Source organism: Neopelma chrysocephalum, unplaced genomic scaffold (genome assembly GCF_003984885.1).
Source record: "Neopelma chrysocephalum unplaced genomic scaffold, ASM398488v2 Primary Assembly neopelma1_64, whole genome shotgun sequence".
NCBI classification, from domain to species: Eukaryota; Metazoa; Chordata; class Aves; order Passeriformes; family Pipridae; genus Neopelma; species Neopelma chrysocephalum.
This window is the reverse complement of record NW_020897721.1, coordinates 82202-98294: the sequence shown is the minus strand read 5'-3', so window position 1 is coordinate 98294 and position 16093 is coordinate 82202. Positions and strand designations below refer to the sequence as shown.

The window sequence follows — 16093 nt, the reverse complement described above, 5'->3', positions numbered from 1 at the left end:
AATTTCAAGCATTAGAAAAAGAAACAAACTTCCTTCTCTCACAGCATCCTTCATCAAAAACCTCATATGACTTCACAAGTGTCACAAGTGTAATTACAGCCCCTAATGTGCAGGCAGGAGACAGACCCCAGCACAGCTGATTGGTCCAAAGCAGCAGCTGAATTCAAACTCTCAGCTTGCCATGGTAACTTCTAAAAAACAGCAAATATTATGAGCATCCTCTGGACTCATTCCTTCCCTCTTCCCTGATGTGTCAGAAAAAAACCTCAGATGAGCCAATGTGCAGGCACACTCAGACATACCACCTCTGCTTATTTGTAATTCCTTGTTCTGTTAGTTTCTTATTAATTCTTAAGTCTCCTATTTCCTTCTTAAAACACTAAGGACAACTACACAAGTAAGGTTGCTTTATATGGTGCCAGGTTGGTGCATCCTGCCTCTTCCTCATGGGAAACGGAGCAGCAGGAGCTGATTACAGCTGTTCCCAAAGATACTCATGATGTATTCACCACTGCACTCTATATCCATGGTTACACAAGCTGAACAACCCCTGCAAGAGGTGCCGGTCTCAGCAAATAAACACCCCAGTGCCTCTCACACCATGGTCACTGCTGTCAGATGATGACCAACCTTCCCCCATCCTGGAAGAAGAGTCAGAAGCTGTCCTGCTGCTGGAGCAGTTTGCCCAACCAGCTAAACCCAAACTAAGGCCTTAGGTGCAACTGCTCCATTCCACTTCCACACCTGCCCACACTCAGCACTTTTCAGGAAGAAAAATACAGGATTTTTACAGTGGATTTATCAGGTTTGTAATTCTGAGGGGATAAAGGTAACATGAATGCACTTTGCCTAGTGAAATACACTTTTCAACAGCAAAGTACTGATATTTTGTTGGGAAAATCATGTTGGTATGGCTCTGTCCAGGTTCTTGTTGCACTTACTGGTCTTATTTTAGAATACTTGAAATACCCAGGATCGATTACTGTAACACCAGAGACCAGGTATTATCAATTCCTTCACTGCATAAGTCCAGGGCAATTCACTAAGGAGATTAATATGTCAGCTAAAATTGCAAAACCCAGGAAACTCCTGAGGATTCATAGATTTTCAAGCCAAAATGGACAACCACTACTTTAGTGGTCTTTATAAAACAAGTAATGGAGTTTTCTAGAGAGAAGATTTATGAGATAATCACAGGGGCACTGTATAAAAAAGCCTTTGCACTCTGCAGAAGAACCTGCATCAGCCAACTAGGTAGCTCTGCTTCATCCTGAGGGAATCAGCCAGGGAAGAACAGGAGGATAGGATTACAGTCAAGGCATCACTGAGAGCCTGAGCAGTGCCTGTGTGTGCCCAAATCCCACCATGAGGTGGTGGCTGTCCCCTACTATCTGTACAATTAATCTTGTGCAGACAACTGCTCAGTGACCTCAGCAACAGGCAGAGCAGTGATTGATGAAGCACTGGCAGTGTGAGATCCCTGGATGAAGCAGCAGGCAGAAAGCAGTGTGTGATGTAAGGAGCTCCACTGGATCAATGAATAATTCACACTGGCAGCCCTTTAATGAGAGTATATGCAGAGTTCTACTGTGAGCAAGTTAAACATTATGAATCGATACACTTGTTACATCAAAATTAATTAAAAACCCAATCACCCATATAATTACACATGCTATCTCTGTGAAATAAAGCTGCATGGCTGGTCTGGATCTGCCCTCCAGCACATGTATATATTTGGGCTCCTGTCAGAGGAAATCTATGCCACACACTCACAGGCTCATACCTAAACTAAAATGAAAAAGTCTTTACCAAGGTATTAAACTAAACTACAGCAAACGACCTGCATGTGGATCACTGGGAATGGTGATCCCTTCACCTTACCAGCTGGAGGGAGATGATCCAGGGACTCTGCCTTGTCCAGGGTGGAGGGTGATGCAGCTCGTTTCAGGTGCTCAGGGGAGCTCTCCTCAGCTGCAGCAGACACTGGAATGGGCTTCACAACCTGAGTGGGCTTCCCAGGCAGCTGGGCAGGCTTCTTGGCCACTGGGGCCTGGGGCAGAGGTTCACTCTGGCAAAACAAGGAGAATTTCACATTAAACACATAAAATCTATTCCAGAGCTGAGGACAGCACCCCAAGCACCAACAACCATGGTTATCACTGTGTCAGCCTTCTGGTGTTCCTTTGAGGGGAGCATAGCATTCCAGAAGCAAATTTTAACTTCTGGAGGTAGCTGACCCAAGCAAGCATCAAAACTCCACCACAGACAGAATAAAAAGAATGTTGAACAAGGCAGTGATTTTTTAAAAAGCAGCTCTATGCAGAAAAAAATCATCCAAGAGGAATTCTCTCCATTAAAAGCTACTCCAGGTGAAACCACAAACAATTGTCAACCAAAACTAGAGAGACATAGAAATCGAACCAAAGTCTAAAGGCTGGTGCAGCCTGACAAAAAGGAATAAGTGTTGAACATCCTGGGGAAGAACAAACATGGGAAGCTACTGGGATGCAGGATAAAAGTACAGATTTAAGTACTTTAGAACAATGTAAAGGGGTGGAGGGGATCTGAAGTGTTTGCTTTGAAAATAAAACCCACATACAAGACAGCCATGGAAGAGCCAAACCCTGGACTCAGACTCTGAGGGTACTGACTGTAATAACATCTCACCTCTCTGTGTCCCCTACAATACAATGCAAACTGCAATTACTACTGAGATCCTGTACTCTTCAGACTTTTGGGAAATGTATTTCATCTCAGTACCCTTCCCTGGAAATCAAACGGCCTCATGTCTGCTGCCACAAGAGACAGCGTTTCAACTTTAACACATCCCACTAGGAAATACTGACCTCCTCCTCTTCATCATTCTCCTCCATGTTTGCCAGTCTGCTGGCACTTTCCAGAACAGAGGCTATTGTGCTGCCACCATCTGTTGCTGCAACACCAGGAAGAGGGGGAAACCCTGGGTAGGAAAGGAATACAGAAGTAGAGAGTTGCATATGACCTACACTATGTCTTTCATATTTCTTGTTTTCTGTAAAACTATTTCTATCCAAATACCTATTATCTAATATATTTTGGAATTCAGTGTAACCAGACTGAGGTCAAGGCCACAAAGCCTTGCTAGACAAAGTCTCACTGGTGGGCTTAAGATCAGATCTCTCACAGAAACCCAGGCTTAAAGGGATAAGAGTAAAATGATGTAATAGCAGAGCAGTTTTCCAAGCTTAGCAACTGGCAGCCAGCCAACGAACCTCACAACCTCAAGACTTCAGTAGTAACGATGTCCCCAGAACCAGCAAAGAATTTAGTCTCATTTTTTCCCCCTCTCACTGCTGCCTCACCTTAGCAGGTAGAGAGTCCAGCAGAAAATTAGTGCTACCTCCAAAGTAACAAACAATCCAGTGCTGACAGCTGGGTAACAGTCTCTGCTGAAAAGCTACTGCAATGCAGAGGTTGCAAAGTAAAACAGAATCAAAGTAGTTAAATGCAAAGTGTAGGAAGAATAATTCTTTTCATTGTTTCATTATTCTTTTAAGGATGGGAAGAAGATAAACTCTCAATTCCACATAACCAGTTTAGTGTCAGCTTCAAACAAGAGACTCTCAAAGTCCCTACAATAAAATGTCTTAAGATTTCTCTCATTTAATGTGTAGCGGGTATTCTTGTTGCCAGTCTCATGAGAAGTGTTAAGAAATAATGACTAAACTGCTTCTAAACCTGGAGATGGCTGCTCTGGGGACAGCACAAGTCTGAGGTACTCAGGCAGGCAGAACACAGAACCCTGTGCTGCTGCCCCCTGTGACATTCAATCCATTACTCAGCAGCATTTCTGTCTCCAAGGAGGCCAGGGCTGGTACTTGTCACCACCCAGATGCAATGAAAGGCACTGCCAGCCCAGGACAATTGACTTCTGGTTCAGTGGCTGCCTGAGGGTTGTCTCAGTGTAAATCCTATGGCCTCTAAATGATGGCTGAAAACATGCAGCTCATATGTAAGGAAATTGAGGAGTTCTCCGTGTTTCCAGAGGCGTAAATACGGAGTATGGAGTATCTCACTCTTACAGAAACTGGTGTTTACCAAAAAAGGGATTATGTTCCAGAATAAGACATGCTAAATGCCCTTTCATGGCCAGCTCTAAGCAGGGAACCTTCAAAGCAGTCCATGACCCGACAGAGCTGGCACTGCCCTCTTTCCCACCTCTGCAGTGCTGCCATTGCAACATCTGACAGTGACAAAAATGCCACAAGGTCCGTGTCTGTTCTTACTTAAAAAATCCAGGCATGGCTTTGCAGGGCCAAGTGTATCTTGTAGAAGAATGCATCAGGTACAACATAAGAGCAAAGATGCTTCCTAGGGGAGAAATGGTATCATGCAAATCAGAGGCAGAGCATTCACAGCTGAGCTTGCCCAAACTTTTACAGACACAGCACTCTTGTGTTCTAAAGAAGATAAACAGGACACAGGGTCTCCAGAAGAAGGCTCAGTTCCTATCCAAGTGTGACCATGGGTATGATTTGTTTTGTCTCTGTAGACTACTTTTACCTGCTATCGAACAAATAGTCAATAGGCAGGAATATTCACCAGTGTCAGTGTTTGGGAGCACATCAATAAGCAGTTTCACAATACTATCAAACAGCAAGGCCACCCTACTCACTGAGAAAAAGGAGGAGCTGTCCCACAGGATGAGGAGGCAATATCTGCAAACCCCTTCTGAGCCCAGCAGGTATGCAAAAGTTTAGGTATTAGGGCATTTTATGTTCACACTTACCAGGAGGAACAGGTAGCTCAGAAAAATTCACTTTTCTCCCTGCCTTATGGGCTCTTATGGCATCCTGGTATTGCTGCAATCAGGAAGACATACACTGGAGTTGACTATAAATTAGCAATCATTTGTATTTAACCAGCACAAACACTGCAGAAGACTCAGTATTTTGCTACAATATGTGCATTGTCTCTCTGTCTTCCTCCAAATGCTTTCCAGCTTCCCTACTGGACCTCTTTTCAAACAGAAGGACAATACACAAATTGTGTACAATACAAGCCTTGAAAAAGTCTTCAGCAAGAGAACTAGTTCAACTGTCTTTGCTGGACACAAACAGCCACACTCTGGCTTTACCTTGGCAATCCTGTCGTGCATCCTGCCCTTCCGCTCATCCCCGCTCGCTTTGGCCTGTGCTGCTGCTGATTTGTACTTGTCCAGCCGCTGCTGCAGCGCCTCCAGCACCGTTTTTGGCTGCTGCAGGGAATCTTGGAATGAGACAGACAATGAAATGCTATATCGTGAAGATTTCAAAATATACAAGTTGCCTTTTTACTCCCCTTCCTCACTTTCTGCAGCGACAAAACCATCACTGGGAAGTTTTATTATGAACACCTTTGTTCTAAAGGAAGTTTATTAACCTTTATTTCTGTTACTGATCCAGAATAAAAGTACAGATGGGATCAGCAGCAAACAATACTCAGGAATATTAGGCGGGTTTCCTCAATCCTGCTGCAGCTCAGTGGGACAGGGCAGACCTTAAAGTGCCTTCCCAGCTGTATTATTTCCACGACTTGCTACAAAAATCCAAAAGTCCTACCTGAAGCTTCTTGGGACCGAGGTTCAGCTGTTGCAAGATCCTGGGAACTTCCCACTCGAGGCGGTACCTTTTGCTTGGATGCATCTTGTACATTTCCTAAACTTTCAAGATCTGCAAAGCAAGGAAAGCAGGAAGTTTCACAGTGTGTTCCATATACAGCAAGTCAACACATGATACTCAGAAAACCATCAATTTGATCACATCAACTTCCTGAAAGCTTTTTGGCTTCAAAACAGTATCTCCGTGGCTAGTTAAGTCTAAGGTTCCCACTGTTCAGAGCAAATGCTTTATAACAGAAAATCTCCAATGCTGATTTAATTTAGGTTAGGGCTGCTTGAAGGGGAAAAAAAAGTAAAAACAGTTCAAGCATTCTAAGAATTCTCTCCCCAGAATATAACTTCTTTTCTTGGCAGATGAAAAGAGTGAACAAGACTGTTAACTGACTAAAATATCCTAGTAACAAAAGATGTGCTGGAAAAGGGAAGAAACTAATACCACCAATTCAGAAACTCCAGTTTCTAGCATTGTATAACAGTAGGTATTTCAGAAAACTAAATATTATTTGCTGCAAAAGTCTTGCACTTTTTAAGGCAAGATTATGTGCTTGCTGAAGTTTCTCTGTAATGCCATTTAATGATCAGTTTATAACTTGTGCCATGAATCTCACGATTTACTGAAATAATCTGTTATTTAGTTTGTTAGAATAAAACAATCTACTAAAGGATATTGTTTAAACACTGGGCTGCACAGACCAAGTATTAACTGTTGAGGATATGGTATCTATTTAAAAAAACCCAAACTCTCTCTTACTAGGAGTAAGGTATCATTAATATTGGTAACTTGCTTAAAAAAATTAGACTTTACTGCACTGCAATCTCTTTATTAATCTCTCAATTTGGATGTGATGACCTTCTGTTTAAACACATAACACTATCAAATATTACAGTAAACTTTAAGAATGTGCCATTATCCTTCTTTCCTTTCCACTTCAAATAGTGGCTATTATCTGAAGTTACAAAACCAGGAATATGAGACATCAATACTTACTTGAACCTGTAATTCACAGAGTAACTTCAATATAAGTAATCATACCTCAGTTTCCTTCATTGGTCTTGATTAGAATGTGGATAAGCAGAAAGCCTCAGACCTAAATGATCTTCAGCTCTTTTTATAGTTGTGCAATCAAAAGCAGAATCTTTCCATTACAGCACAGAGACTTCTGAAAAAGTTTCCTTAAGACAAGTCTTACCCTGAGGAGATGGAGGCATATTCTGGAGGTCTATTGGCTGTCCACTGCCCAAAGCTTCCAAGACCACATTAAATTTCTAATGCAGAAAAAAATCAAAACATAAGATTTATTCGAGTATGTCCAAGACTTGCCAGCCACCAAAATGAGTATCTGCCACATAATGCCTGTGGATATAGCAGAAAGGATGTTCAGCACTCAGGATTTTCTGTGTGCATACCTTGCCTGCCCTCATGTATTCCTTTGCTCTCTCCAGGTCCCCTTGCTGCTTGGCTTTTAGAGCTGCTAATTTGTACTCCTTCTGCCTCATGAGCAGCATTGCTCGTGTGCTGCTGTGCTGGAGATCTGTGAGGATGGAACAATGCTGAGACACACAGAGCACCCCAGATGTGCACCCCTTGCTGTGCCCATCTATGCCAGCCCACATCTGAATCAGCCATTTTACAGATATTCTTCTTCCTCCAGTCAGAGGTCCTACCAGACCTAACAGTTCCACTTTTCCAATTAAAAAAAAAAAAAAAAAGGTCTTTAAGCAATATCTCAAAACTATTCAAAGGTTGGAATACCACATGTCAAATATTGAAGGAGAAACTGTAGCACAGGAAAAGTTAAGGGTACTGATACCATACATATAAGAGCTCTGCAATAACAACTGATTCCACTGCCAGAAATTCAGCATTCCATGGAGAGCTCTCAGACATTCAGCAGGGAAGCTCCAACACAAGCAGTGCTTTGCTACACAACACAAACGTTAGGGGAGAGGTAGCATTAAAACAGTGTTGCAACTGCTTCTCCTCTCAGGTCACAGTACCTGTTTCCACAGCAGGATTAGTGGCAGCATGACCTTGCAGAGACTCTGATTCCAGCTGCTCCACTGCCTCAGGAGAGCTCTGCTGCTCATCATCTGCAGCACACTCAGCTTTATCCTCTGGGGAATCTCCTGAATTCTCTGGTTCCACTCCTGTGGTTTGAGATATGTAAGAACTCTTTCCTGTTGCAACAGGAGGTGGCATTTCTTCCTCATTGATTTTTTTGCCTTTCTTCACTGCAGCCAGCATGGTTTCCAGTGTCTGACAGAGATGGAACAACAACAGGCACTTCCATCAAACACACTACTAGCATAAAATCACTAAAACAAAAATTCATTCCCTTATATGTGATGGGATCTGTTACACACTACAGATTGCTGCCCTTCAGCCCCCCGTTTTTCTGCAAGGCAACTTCAGCACCAGGGAAAGGTGTTCAGTTATATCAGAGCCACACAGTGCAAAGGACTTGCTACCCAAACTACATAAATTCAATTATTCAACACTCAGAACTACTGGATGTGACCCAATCAAGTTTATCACAGAAAGTCATCAAGGAAGCTGTTCATACCAACTGCAGAAGGATTTTATGTCTTTAAAACAAAATGAAACACACTGCTCTGAAAGGTCACTGCCTATGTGGATTTAGGGAAGGAAACCCATTTAATGCAAGAAAAAAGCCATTAAATACTAAGAGAGGAAATGGAGCTTTGGCTGGTGACCCAGGGTAAGAAGATCTCCCCATCTGTAACTGGGGTTAACTGCTGCTCCTTTTCTGAAAACCCTTTCGCCCCCCAAAATATTACCTTCCTCAGTATTTTTATTTTTTAAATTTAATTTAAGGTTCAGACAAAAGATCACCATGAACTTGAATCCAAACCAAAAGTTTTACTTCTTGCCTGTCCACAGAAACTGAAACAGAAGCACAGAAAGACAACAACGACGAAATCCCATCAGTGCCAGAATCACTGCTATTTTTGGTCAGCCATGACACTGCTTGACCTATTAAGTAACTGCGGCAGAGATACTTTAAACTGACTGTGAGATTGGGGTTCAGACCAGTACAGCAACCCACACACGTGGGGGATGACAGACTGAGTGGAAATGGAATTAAACACTGAGCTTAAAGTTCACAGTTCCAAGAATTACATACAAGAGAGAGCTCTACACCATTTGTTGGCATATCATCGTGCTAATTAAGGATAGGACACGACAGGAACTTTGAGCTGTGAAGTGAGATCTAGTCTATTATGCTTGGTTACACTGCTTAGGCACAGGGAAACTCCCCTCCCTGAAAAATAAAGGAAGTGGCAAACAGCACCCTAAGCTTCATTACTGGACAAAATAGCTGCCTTGCCCATTCCTCCTGCTCTCTGAAAGGTCAGGTGGTTTCGTGCACATTCCTTTCAGAGCTGGCAGGCAGGGGACACACAGGGACATTTTTCTTGGGCATTTCCTCCCCTGGGTTTGGCCTCAGTTGTTCCCCTTGTACCACAAGACACCTGGTATCTAGTGAGCCATGACATCCTTCTCTCAGAGCACAGATCTGAGCTACAAAGCTTTGCTCAGCAAGACATAGCTGCTGCCTGAGGTGATGCAGGGGAGCAGATGAAAGCAAACAGGGAAATCCAGGCCCTGCACAGCAGTAATCACCAAGCACAACTCACTGCAAGCACGCCACCTGCCTGAAACCAGGCAAGGCTGGGGAACTGCTCTGTGCTGCAGCTTTTAATTGCCTGAATGAGAAATCCCATTCTATTCATTTTCAAGCACGGCCAAGACACTCAGGGAAAGGTCCCCCTTCCCTTTATCTCACAGAACTGAGCAGAAGGTTAGTACCCAAGAGAAGGCAACAGGGATGAACTGGAATGTGTATGTCCTAGGAAAGCTCCTGAACTTTGCTTTAAGGTAACACTGAACAGTCATCACAGGTCCAATCCAGATCCCGACTGGTGGGTTTAAATCCAGCATGTACCACAAACCCTGCCTACAGCTACCACTACCCACACTCAACAGCAACAAAGCTGATGTACAAAAGGCAGCTGAAGTTACACCTTATCTGTGTATTTGCTGTATCAGGTTGGTAGTAAGAAACAACAAATGTTTTTAAAGTAACACAAGGCAGCATCTCAAAATCTCTCTCCTCTTTCAACAAATTCACACCCCTGGAAAAGACCACAAATTCACACACCCAGAAAGGCGACATTTCAGAGAACTGCCTTGGCCTCCCCCTCACTCACACACCTGGTGAAGCCAACTCACCTTCAGGCCTCTCTCGTAGCGGCGGATTTTGGCCCCCTCACCCGACTCCCTGGCATTGGAAATCGCTGTCCTGTAGTCGGCAATTCTCCTCTCCAGGGTCTGCTGTAGCTCACTGGTAACAGCAGGAAGTGAGGAGGTCTCAGAAAAAACAATAAAACAAGTCAAGAACACTTATTTCATCCAGCTACACAAGTTTTCCCACAGCACTGAAATACAAATACTCCTGTTCTACACCCGCTCCCGAGAATTGGGCGCACGAGGAAGAAACAGCCCCTAAAACAGAGGAGCATTTGTGCGGCACTAATGGGCCCTGGATCCACCTCTGGGCTTTCCCTCAAAGGCATCATAGAGAAGAATGGGTGGAGACATCTGGAAAACTCACAGTCACAGGGTAATTGGAGCCATGTGGTCAGTGAGTAGGTGAAGAGAACAGTAAAGTCTCTCAAACGCACACAACAGAGGGTGTGAAGGGGTATTTTGGCACAAATCCTGATTTTTTTTCCTTTTCTTATTTTTAAAATACGCTAGTTTGCTCCCTTCTGGGCTTCAACCTGCTTCTACAACAAGAGCTCTTTTTCCTCCTCCTACAGCCTGGAATTAGTTCAGTGACAAAAGCAGCCTAAGCAAAGTTATGGGTAGCTACTTACAAAGTCTCCACAGCTACAGAGACCCTACAGATGGCTACTGATGTAATTATTGCCATTATCTCTACAGAAACTCTCTCAGCCTCATTTACTAATGGGCCCAATGTACAGGGACATTCGAATTTGTAACACACAACAGAAACATGCAGTAATTGAATAAAGGATTTGATTGCATGAGGACTGGCAGCATTGGTTTCCACAGAGAAGACAGCAACAGTGCAATTTTCCGTTTCTTGGAAGACAGGAGACCTGTCTAAGATCCCTGTTTGTGATCCTCATACCAGCATGACAACAGTGATTCAGCAAAACTGTGAGGAACATGAAGCTCATTCCTACCTGTGATTGCAGCTCAGTTTGTTCATCCTCTGGTTCAGGTGGGGATGGCTCTGTTGCTATCAGTTCATCCTCACAGCTTCCTGTCTCACCCTCCTCCCCCAGAACTTCTTGCAATTCTGCCTAAAGTAAAAGTAAATGCCAACAAAAGGCTTTTCCTCAAAATTTTCTATGTTCTCAAAAGACAAAAATAAAAAATCTCAGGTTCCAAAATCTTTGGCTGGATCTTGAACCCAAGTGAAGAGTCTAAAGATCTTATATTCCAGCCTTTTTTTAAATTTAATTTTATTTTTTATTTTTAAATGAAACTGGTTCCAGATGCCACTGAAAAGCCACCCTGCAGCTCAGGATCACCATACAAATTTGTGGCTGGAGATCTGAAGCTGGAGAAGTTCAGAGAAGTACTTTTACAGAGATCATGCAAACCTAAATCTGAAATTCCCAAAAAGCATCTACTAACAATGGCAGTCCAAACCCCTCTTTAACATCTTTCCTCAAATCCTGCCAAGTAGATTACTCACTGAAATTACCAAGAATTTCTTGAGAGACAAACTCTCAGGCCAAGCACTACTTGAAGCAGCAGCAAAACTGTGACAGCAATCACTTTAAGGAGAATCTCCCTGGCTGTATTTCACCAGCTGTCACAGAGTGGGATTCCTGCTGTTCTCCCACTTCTCTAAGACCTTCACACTTAAGAATGTTAGTTAGGAAACTCTCTTACTCTGGTGTGCAGGGGGGTGGATCCTGCAAAGACTTGTATCTAACATAATGCTTTTGTGGTATTTTAGTTTCTCACCACAAAGTTAACAGACATTTTTGCAAAATACAGTTCTGTTTAAAAAAAAATACAAAAAATACATACTAAAACTTATTGCTAACAGAGTTATGCATACCAACAGGTCTGTATCTTTCTCCAAGTCTTCATCATCTGCATCTTCCTCCTCATCTTCATTCAGGTCCTTCATACACTCTGCAGCCATCTTTTCAATATGATCCATGGGAAGAGGAGCTGTAAAAGCAAAGCACAAGGAGCCATAAACCATAAGTAACAGTTCATGCAGTCACTGGATATAAATCCTAAAGGACTTGTTACCAGCTAAAGAGAGCAGTGACTTCCCCTCTTGTGTCCCCTTTATCAGACAAGTTCATAGGTAAATGCAGTATATTCATAGATATAGGTCAGACTGGGGAAGTGAGCATTCGGGAAAAGCAATAGTACTCTTTCTGAGAGTAACAGTCAAGGCAGGCAGTAAGACACTTGCACATTTTCTGCACTGCTGTCTCATGCCCATGAGATTTTGCTTTTTCCAAATCTGTCTTGGCTCCTTCATTTTGCAAGTTTGGTTCTGCTCTTCATCCTGAAAACTCTACTTAACTTCTCCTTGCTGAGTTCTCATCTCTGCTTCATGCTATGCCAACCACATCTTCCTAAACTATCAACTTCCCCCGCACGCTCTCAAAGGTGAAGTTGTTTGCACACAAATCCCAGCTGTCCATGGAAATGCCTCTGATACAGTCATATGTCTGCATAGGGAAGTGACTCACCAGTGGCAGTGAAGGCTGCACAAAATATACATCTTCATGATAGAGCTTTACAGTCAATTTAAACAGATCCCACTCACTCCCTGCATTTGCTGTATCAACTGAAAATTAACCCAGGTACAAAGCTGTTTCTGTTCAAACAATCTAATTTACCCTATCAGTGCTTCAGTACTTATATCAAACACATTGCAGAGTTTTGCTAAGGGTCAAATATATGAGCAACTCAGACACCAGGTCACATCCAAAGGAACTGGCTGTACAGAAAACCCCATTAGAGGCAAAAATCCAATCAAGCCTCCTCAGAAGGTCTGTTCAGCTCTAATCCAGTGCACAAGTTGAGGCCACAATTTCAAACACACAAGTGGCTGCCCAGCCAGCATTTCTCAGTCACGGGGAGCAGGGATCTCTGTGCTGAAGATGATGCAACAGTACAGCTTTTGCTGCCTGCATGTTCAAGCTGGAGGAGGAGATCACTTCCCCACACCCGTCAGAGCTCTAGGATGTAAATCCAGGAGGGAATTACTGCACCTTGTGCTCAGACAAGAACTGAGCACCAGTTTGTGTTGTACTGGATCCCTTTCTTCTGTCCTTATTCAGACAGGATCTGTTTCTCCCCTATCCTTTTTCCTCTCCATCCTACAATGTACCAGCTCTCCTGAGTCCCCAGTGCCAGCTGTCCAGTTGTCCATCTTCCACAAGCTTCTAATCTATACACTTCCGATGCTACCAGGAAAAGAGCAGCTGCAAATTATTCTGGAAAATCATTTTATGAGCCATAACACATACATTTAAAAAGCACAGTAAACATTAATTTTGCACTGTCTGAAGTTTCATTTTCCTCTTCAGAATAAAGAGACCGAAAAAACACAGTAAGTGACATGATCAGGGCGAGAAGGAAGTCATAACTTGAAAAGCTGACAACAATTCAAGAGCTCCTGATGCAGGTTCACCCTCAAAACATGCATGTTTTAGCCACAGATAACCTATGTCCAATGGTCAAAATTCTGCTATTGTGCTTTTTGTACAATTGTGCTTACTAGCTCTAAGAGTTAATCTGGAGAAGTGGAAATTATTTAGAATTTAGTTTTAGACAAACACCTCCTCTGTCTCTCATCGACTACGGTGTTTATAGAGTCACTTTTTCTAAATATTTAAAAATCCTTCATTTCCCTGCTGCTCTGTGTGGCATTACAGGCAAATTACTGCAGAGCTGCAAATAAGGCTGTAGGTGCCCTAACCCTTCTTTCCAGCACCTCACACACCTGGAATCCAGGCTAGGTCCCATTTTCCTTGTCCCACCTCAACCACTTGCTGCCACCCCTCCCTTGCAGCTCAAACAGGCAGGGAGCAAACCAGACCAAGGACCTGATTCAGCTGAAAGCCCAGCACAACAAAAGTTTATTTTCATAGATTGGTTTCCTGAGCCAGCTCACCCATGTTTATCCACAAACACGGATCTGCTCAGAAGCAGAGCATGCTCACTAGTGTCCCTCTCAGCAGCAGCCTTGATTTACAGTAGATTCCAGCAATCCTGAGAAACACTGCATAGCTGCATGCAAACACTATCAGACAAAGGTAACAGATCCTTAAAATATTAGGAATGGTAACGATCCATTCCAAGAGACACACTAACCTCCCACACAACACAAGCTACAGAATTTTCCCAACACAAGGTACAGGATTCTCCCAACAATTCCATCAGTTCCAGAATTTCCCTCTTAAAAATGGGATTCAATTTTGGTTACAGACTCCAAGTAACTAAAAATATAATGATCATTCAGTAAATTCATTCTTTAAACAAAACCAGAAGAACAACCAGATGACCAACAACCCACCCTCCAATTTCCCTTTAGAAATCATCCAGCACCTACTACACTTTTTTAGGACTTCATATGCTAAACAAGCATGTCTTAATTTAGTCACTAAACTGGCTGGCCCTCAGAGATCTTTTTCCTATGTCTACAAGAGCATGGACAAAAAAACCTCTTACCCTTTTTGTGGAGTAACAACTTAAATCTTTCAAAGGAAAGGAAAGGGTAGTTGCAATTTCAGCTTCTACCATTGACAGAAAAGAAAACGTTTTAGATAAACCTACAGATTCTTTAGATAAATAATAACTTTGGATAAATTTATTAAAGGTAACTTTAATAAATTATTCAGGTTGCCAATAAATAAAATATTTTAACTTACTTTTCCCCTTTGGTTTCAATTTCCCTTCTTTTACTGTTGATCCTGTGAGAGCAGCCAGCTCTGCTTCCAGGTCTCCATCATCCACACCTTCCTCTGCTCCCAACAGCATCTCCTCAGGATTGAACTCTACAAACAGCCCCAGCTGGAGTCAAGGGAAAGAACAATAAAGAAGAGTAAAAAAAACCTGCAGTCAGAACAAAGATGACACCCAAAAACATTACACTGCATGGATTATTTAGACATTTTCATGCATTCTGAATTCTACTTTTTTTTTTTTACAGTCCCCTATCATACCACTTCTATAACCAAAACAGTGCATATCAGGCACTTACAACTGATGTAAGTACATAAGTACACAGATACTCCACACAAACTATGATTTCTTAAAAATCAAGCCTATTCAACAGTCTGGCAGAACAAGATAAAATAAAATGCTGTTTGTTTTACTGAGCCTCATAAAGCAGATACCATCAGGGAAGTTCAGGGCAGTGCCTGTGACAGCTAAGCTAAAAAATATTCACTCATTGTTCACACACAACAGGTCTGTCATGTGGGCAGTGCAGAGACTTCACCCTTATCTCCTGAAGAAGCTTTCTATATACAGAACTGCTCTGTACTCCTTGTTAGCTCAGTTTCTAAATCATGAACACACGGGAAGCACATGCACACAAAGGGAAACACAGCCTCTAAAAGCCAGCAATGCCCACACTGCACCACCCAGCTGGACAGATCATCAGCTCAGGGATAACATCTCAGGGAGTATATTAATAACAGCAAACACAACCTGACAGCGGGGGTTAGCACTCAACTGCACAAAACATGCCACAGGACATCAGAGAAACATCTTGATGTCTGAGTCTAAAAGGCATTCTGCTAAAATGTCAGTTGATCACAATTTTTATATTGCTGGTTAAGGTACTAACTGCCCCAGAAAAAAACATTTTAGTTGAAGTGTGCTAAGCTTTTTTATAAACATGAATTAACTGAGTTAGATTCATCCTATGAGGTAGGATGAGGAGCAGCTCAGACTTCTCCAAAGCACAAGCCCCTGTTGGCTTATTGATCCTTACAGGGACAAGGAGGCAGCACTTGAGCTTCTCTCCAGCACAGAAAAAAACATCAGTTGTCATTATTACTAGAGTTAACAACCTCCTCCTGTCTCAAGGATCTGAAGTGCTGCAAGAAGCTGAAGCTGCCTCAGTTTATAAACTAGTATGTGCAATAATTTTTTCTTTTAACCCTGTAGAAATTGAGGTGCTGGTGGCTACTGCCCTGAAATATTTTGTGTCCCTCCCCGAACTCTTTTATAATCCCAAAGGAAAATGTGAAGCATAGCTGAGAAACAGAGATTACAGCAACAGCACTCAAAATCATCAGCAACTTGTTTACTAGCCTCAATCCTGCCCTTGCCATTCCATAAGGCACCAGGTAGATCAGCCAGGCACCCTCTGCCTTATCCATCTCCTGGCCATAGAACAAAACTAATGTATT

The 16093-nt window shown here is 42.7% G+C and overlaps 1 protein-coding gene across 1 annotated transcript in view; it reads right to left on the bottom strand.

Annotated features, from left to right (window-relative positions):
• The window catches only part of CC2D1B (coiled-coil and C2 domain containing 1B), a 28429-nt gene that overhangs the window by 10568 nt on the left and 1768 nt on the right, over positions 1–16093 (bottom strand). The window contains exons 3-14 of the mRNA XM_027683032.1: positions 14603–14744; positions 11764–11879; positions 10874–10993; positions 9894–10031; positions 7637–7895; positions 7046–7170; positions 6829–6904; positions 5580–5690; positions 5117–5247; positions 4769–4841; positions 2847–2959; positions 1882–2068 (exon numbers count right to left, since the gene is read on the bottom strand). Coding sequence (XP_027538833.1) covers positions 1882–2068; positions 2847–2959; positions 4769–4841; positions 5117–5247; positions 5580–5690; positions 6829–6904; positions 7046–7170; positions 7637–7895; positions 9894–10031; positions 10874–10993; positions 11764–11879; positions 14603–14744 — 1591 coding nt within the window. The remainder of the gene's footprint in view (positions 1–1881; positions 2069–2846; positions 2960–4768; positions 4842–5116; positions 5248–5579; positions 5691–6828; positions 6905–7045; positions 7171–7636; positions 7896–9893; positions 10032–10873; positions 10994–11763; positions 11880–14602; positions 14745–16093) is intronic.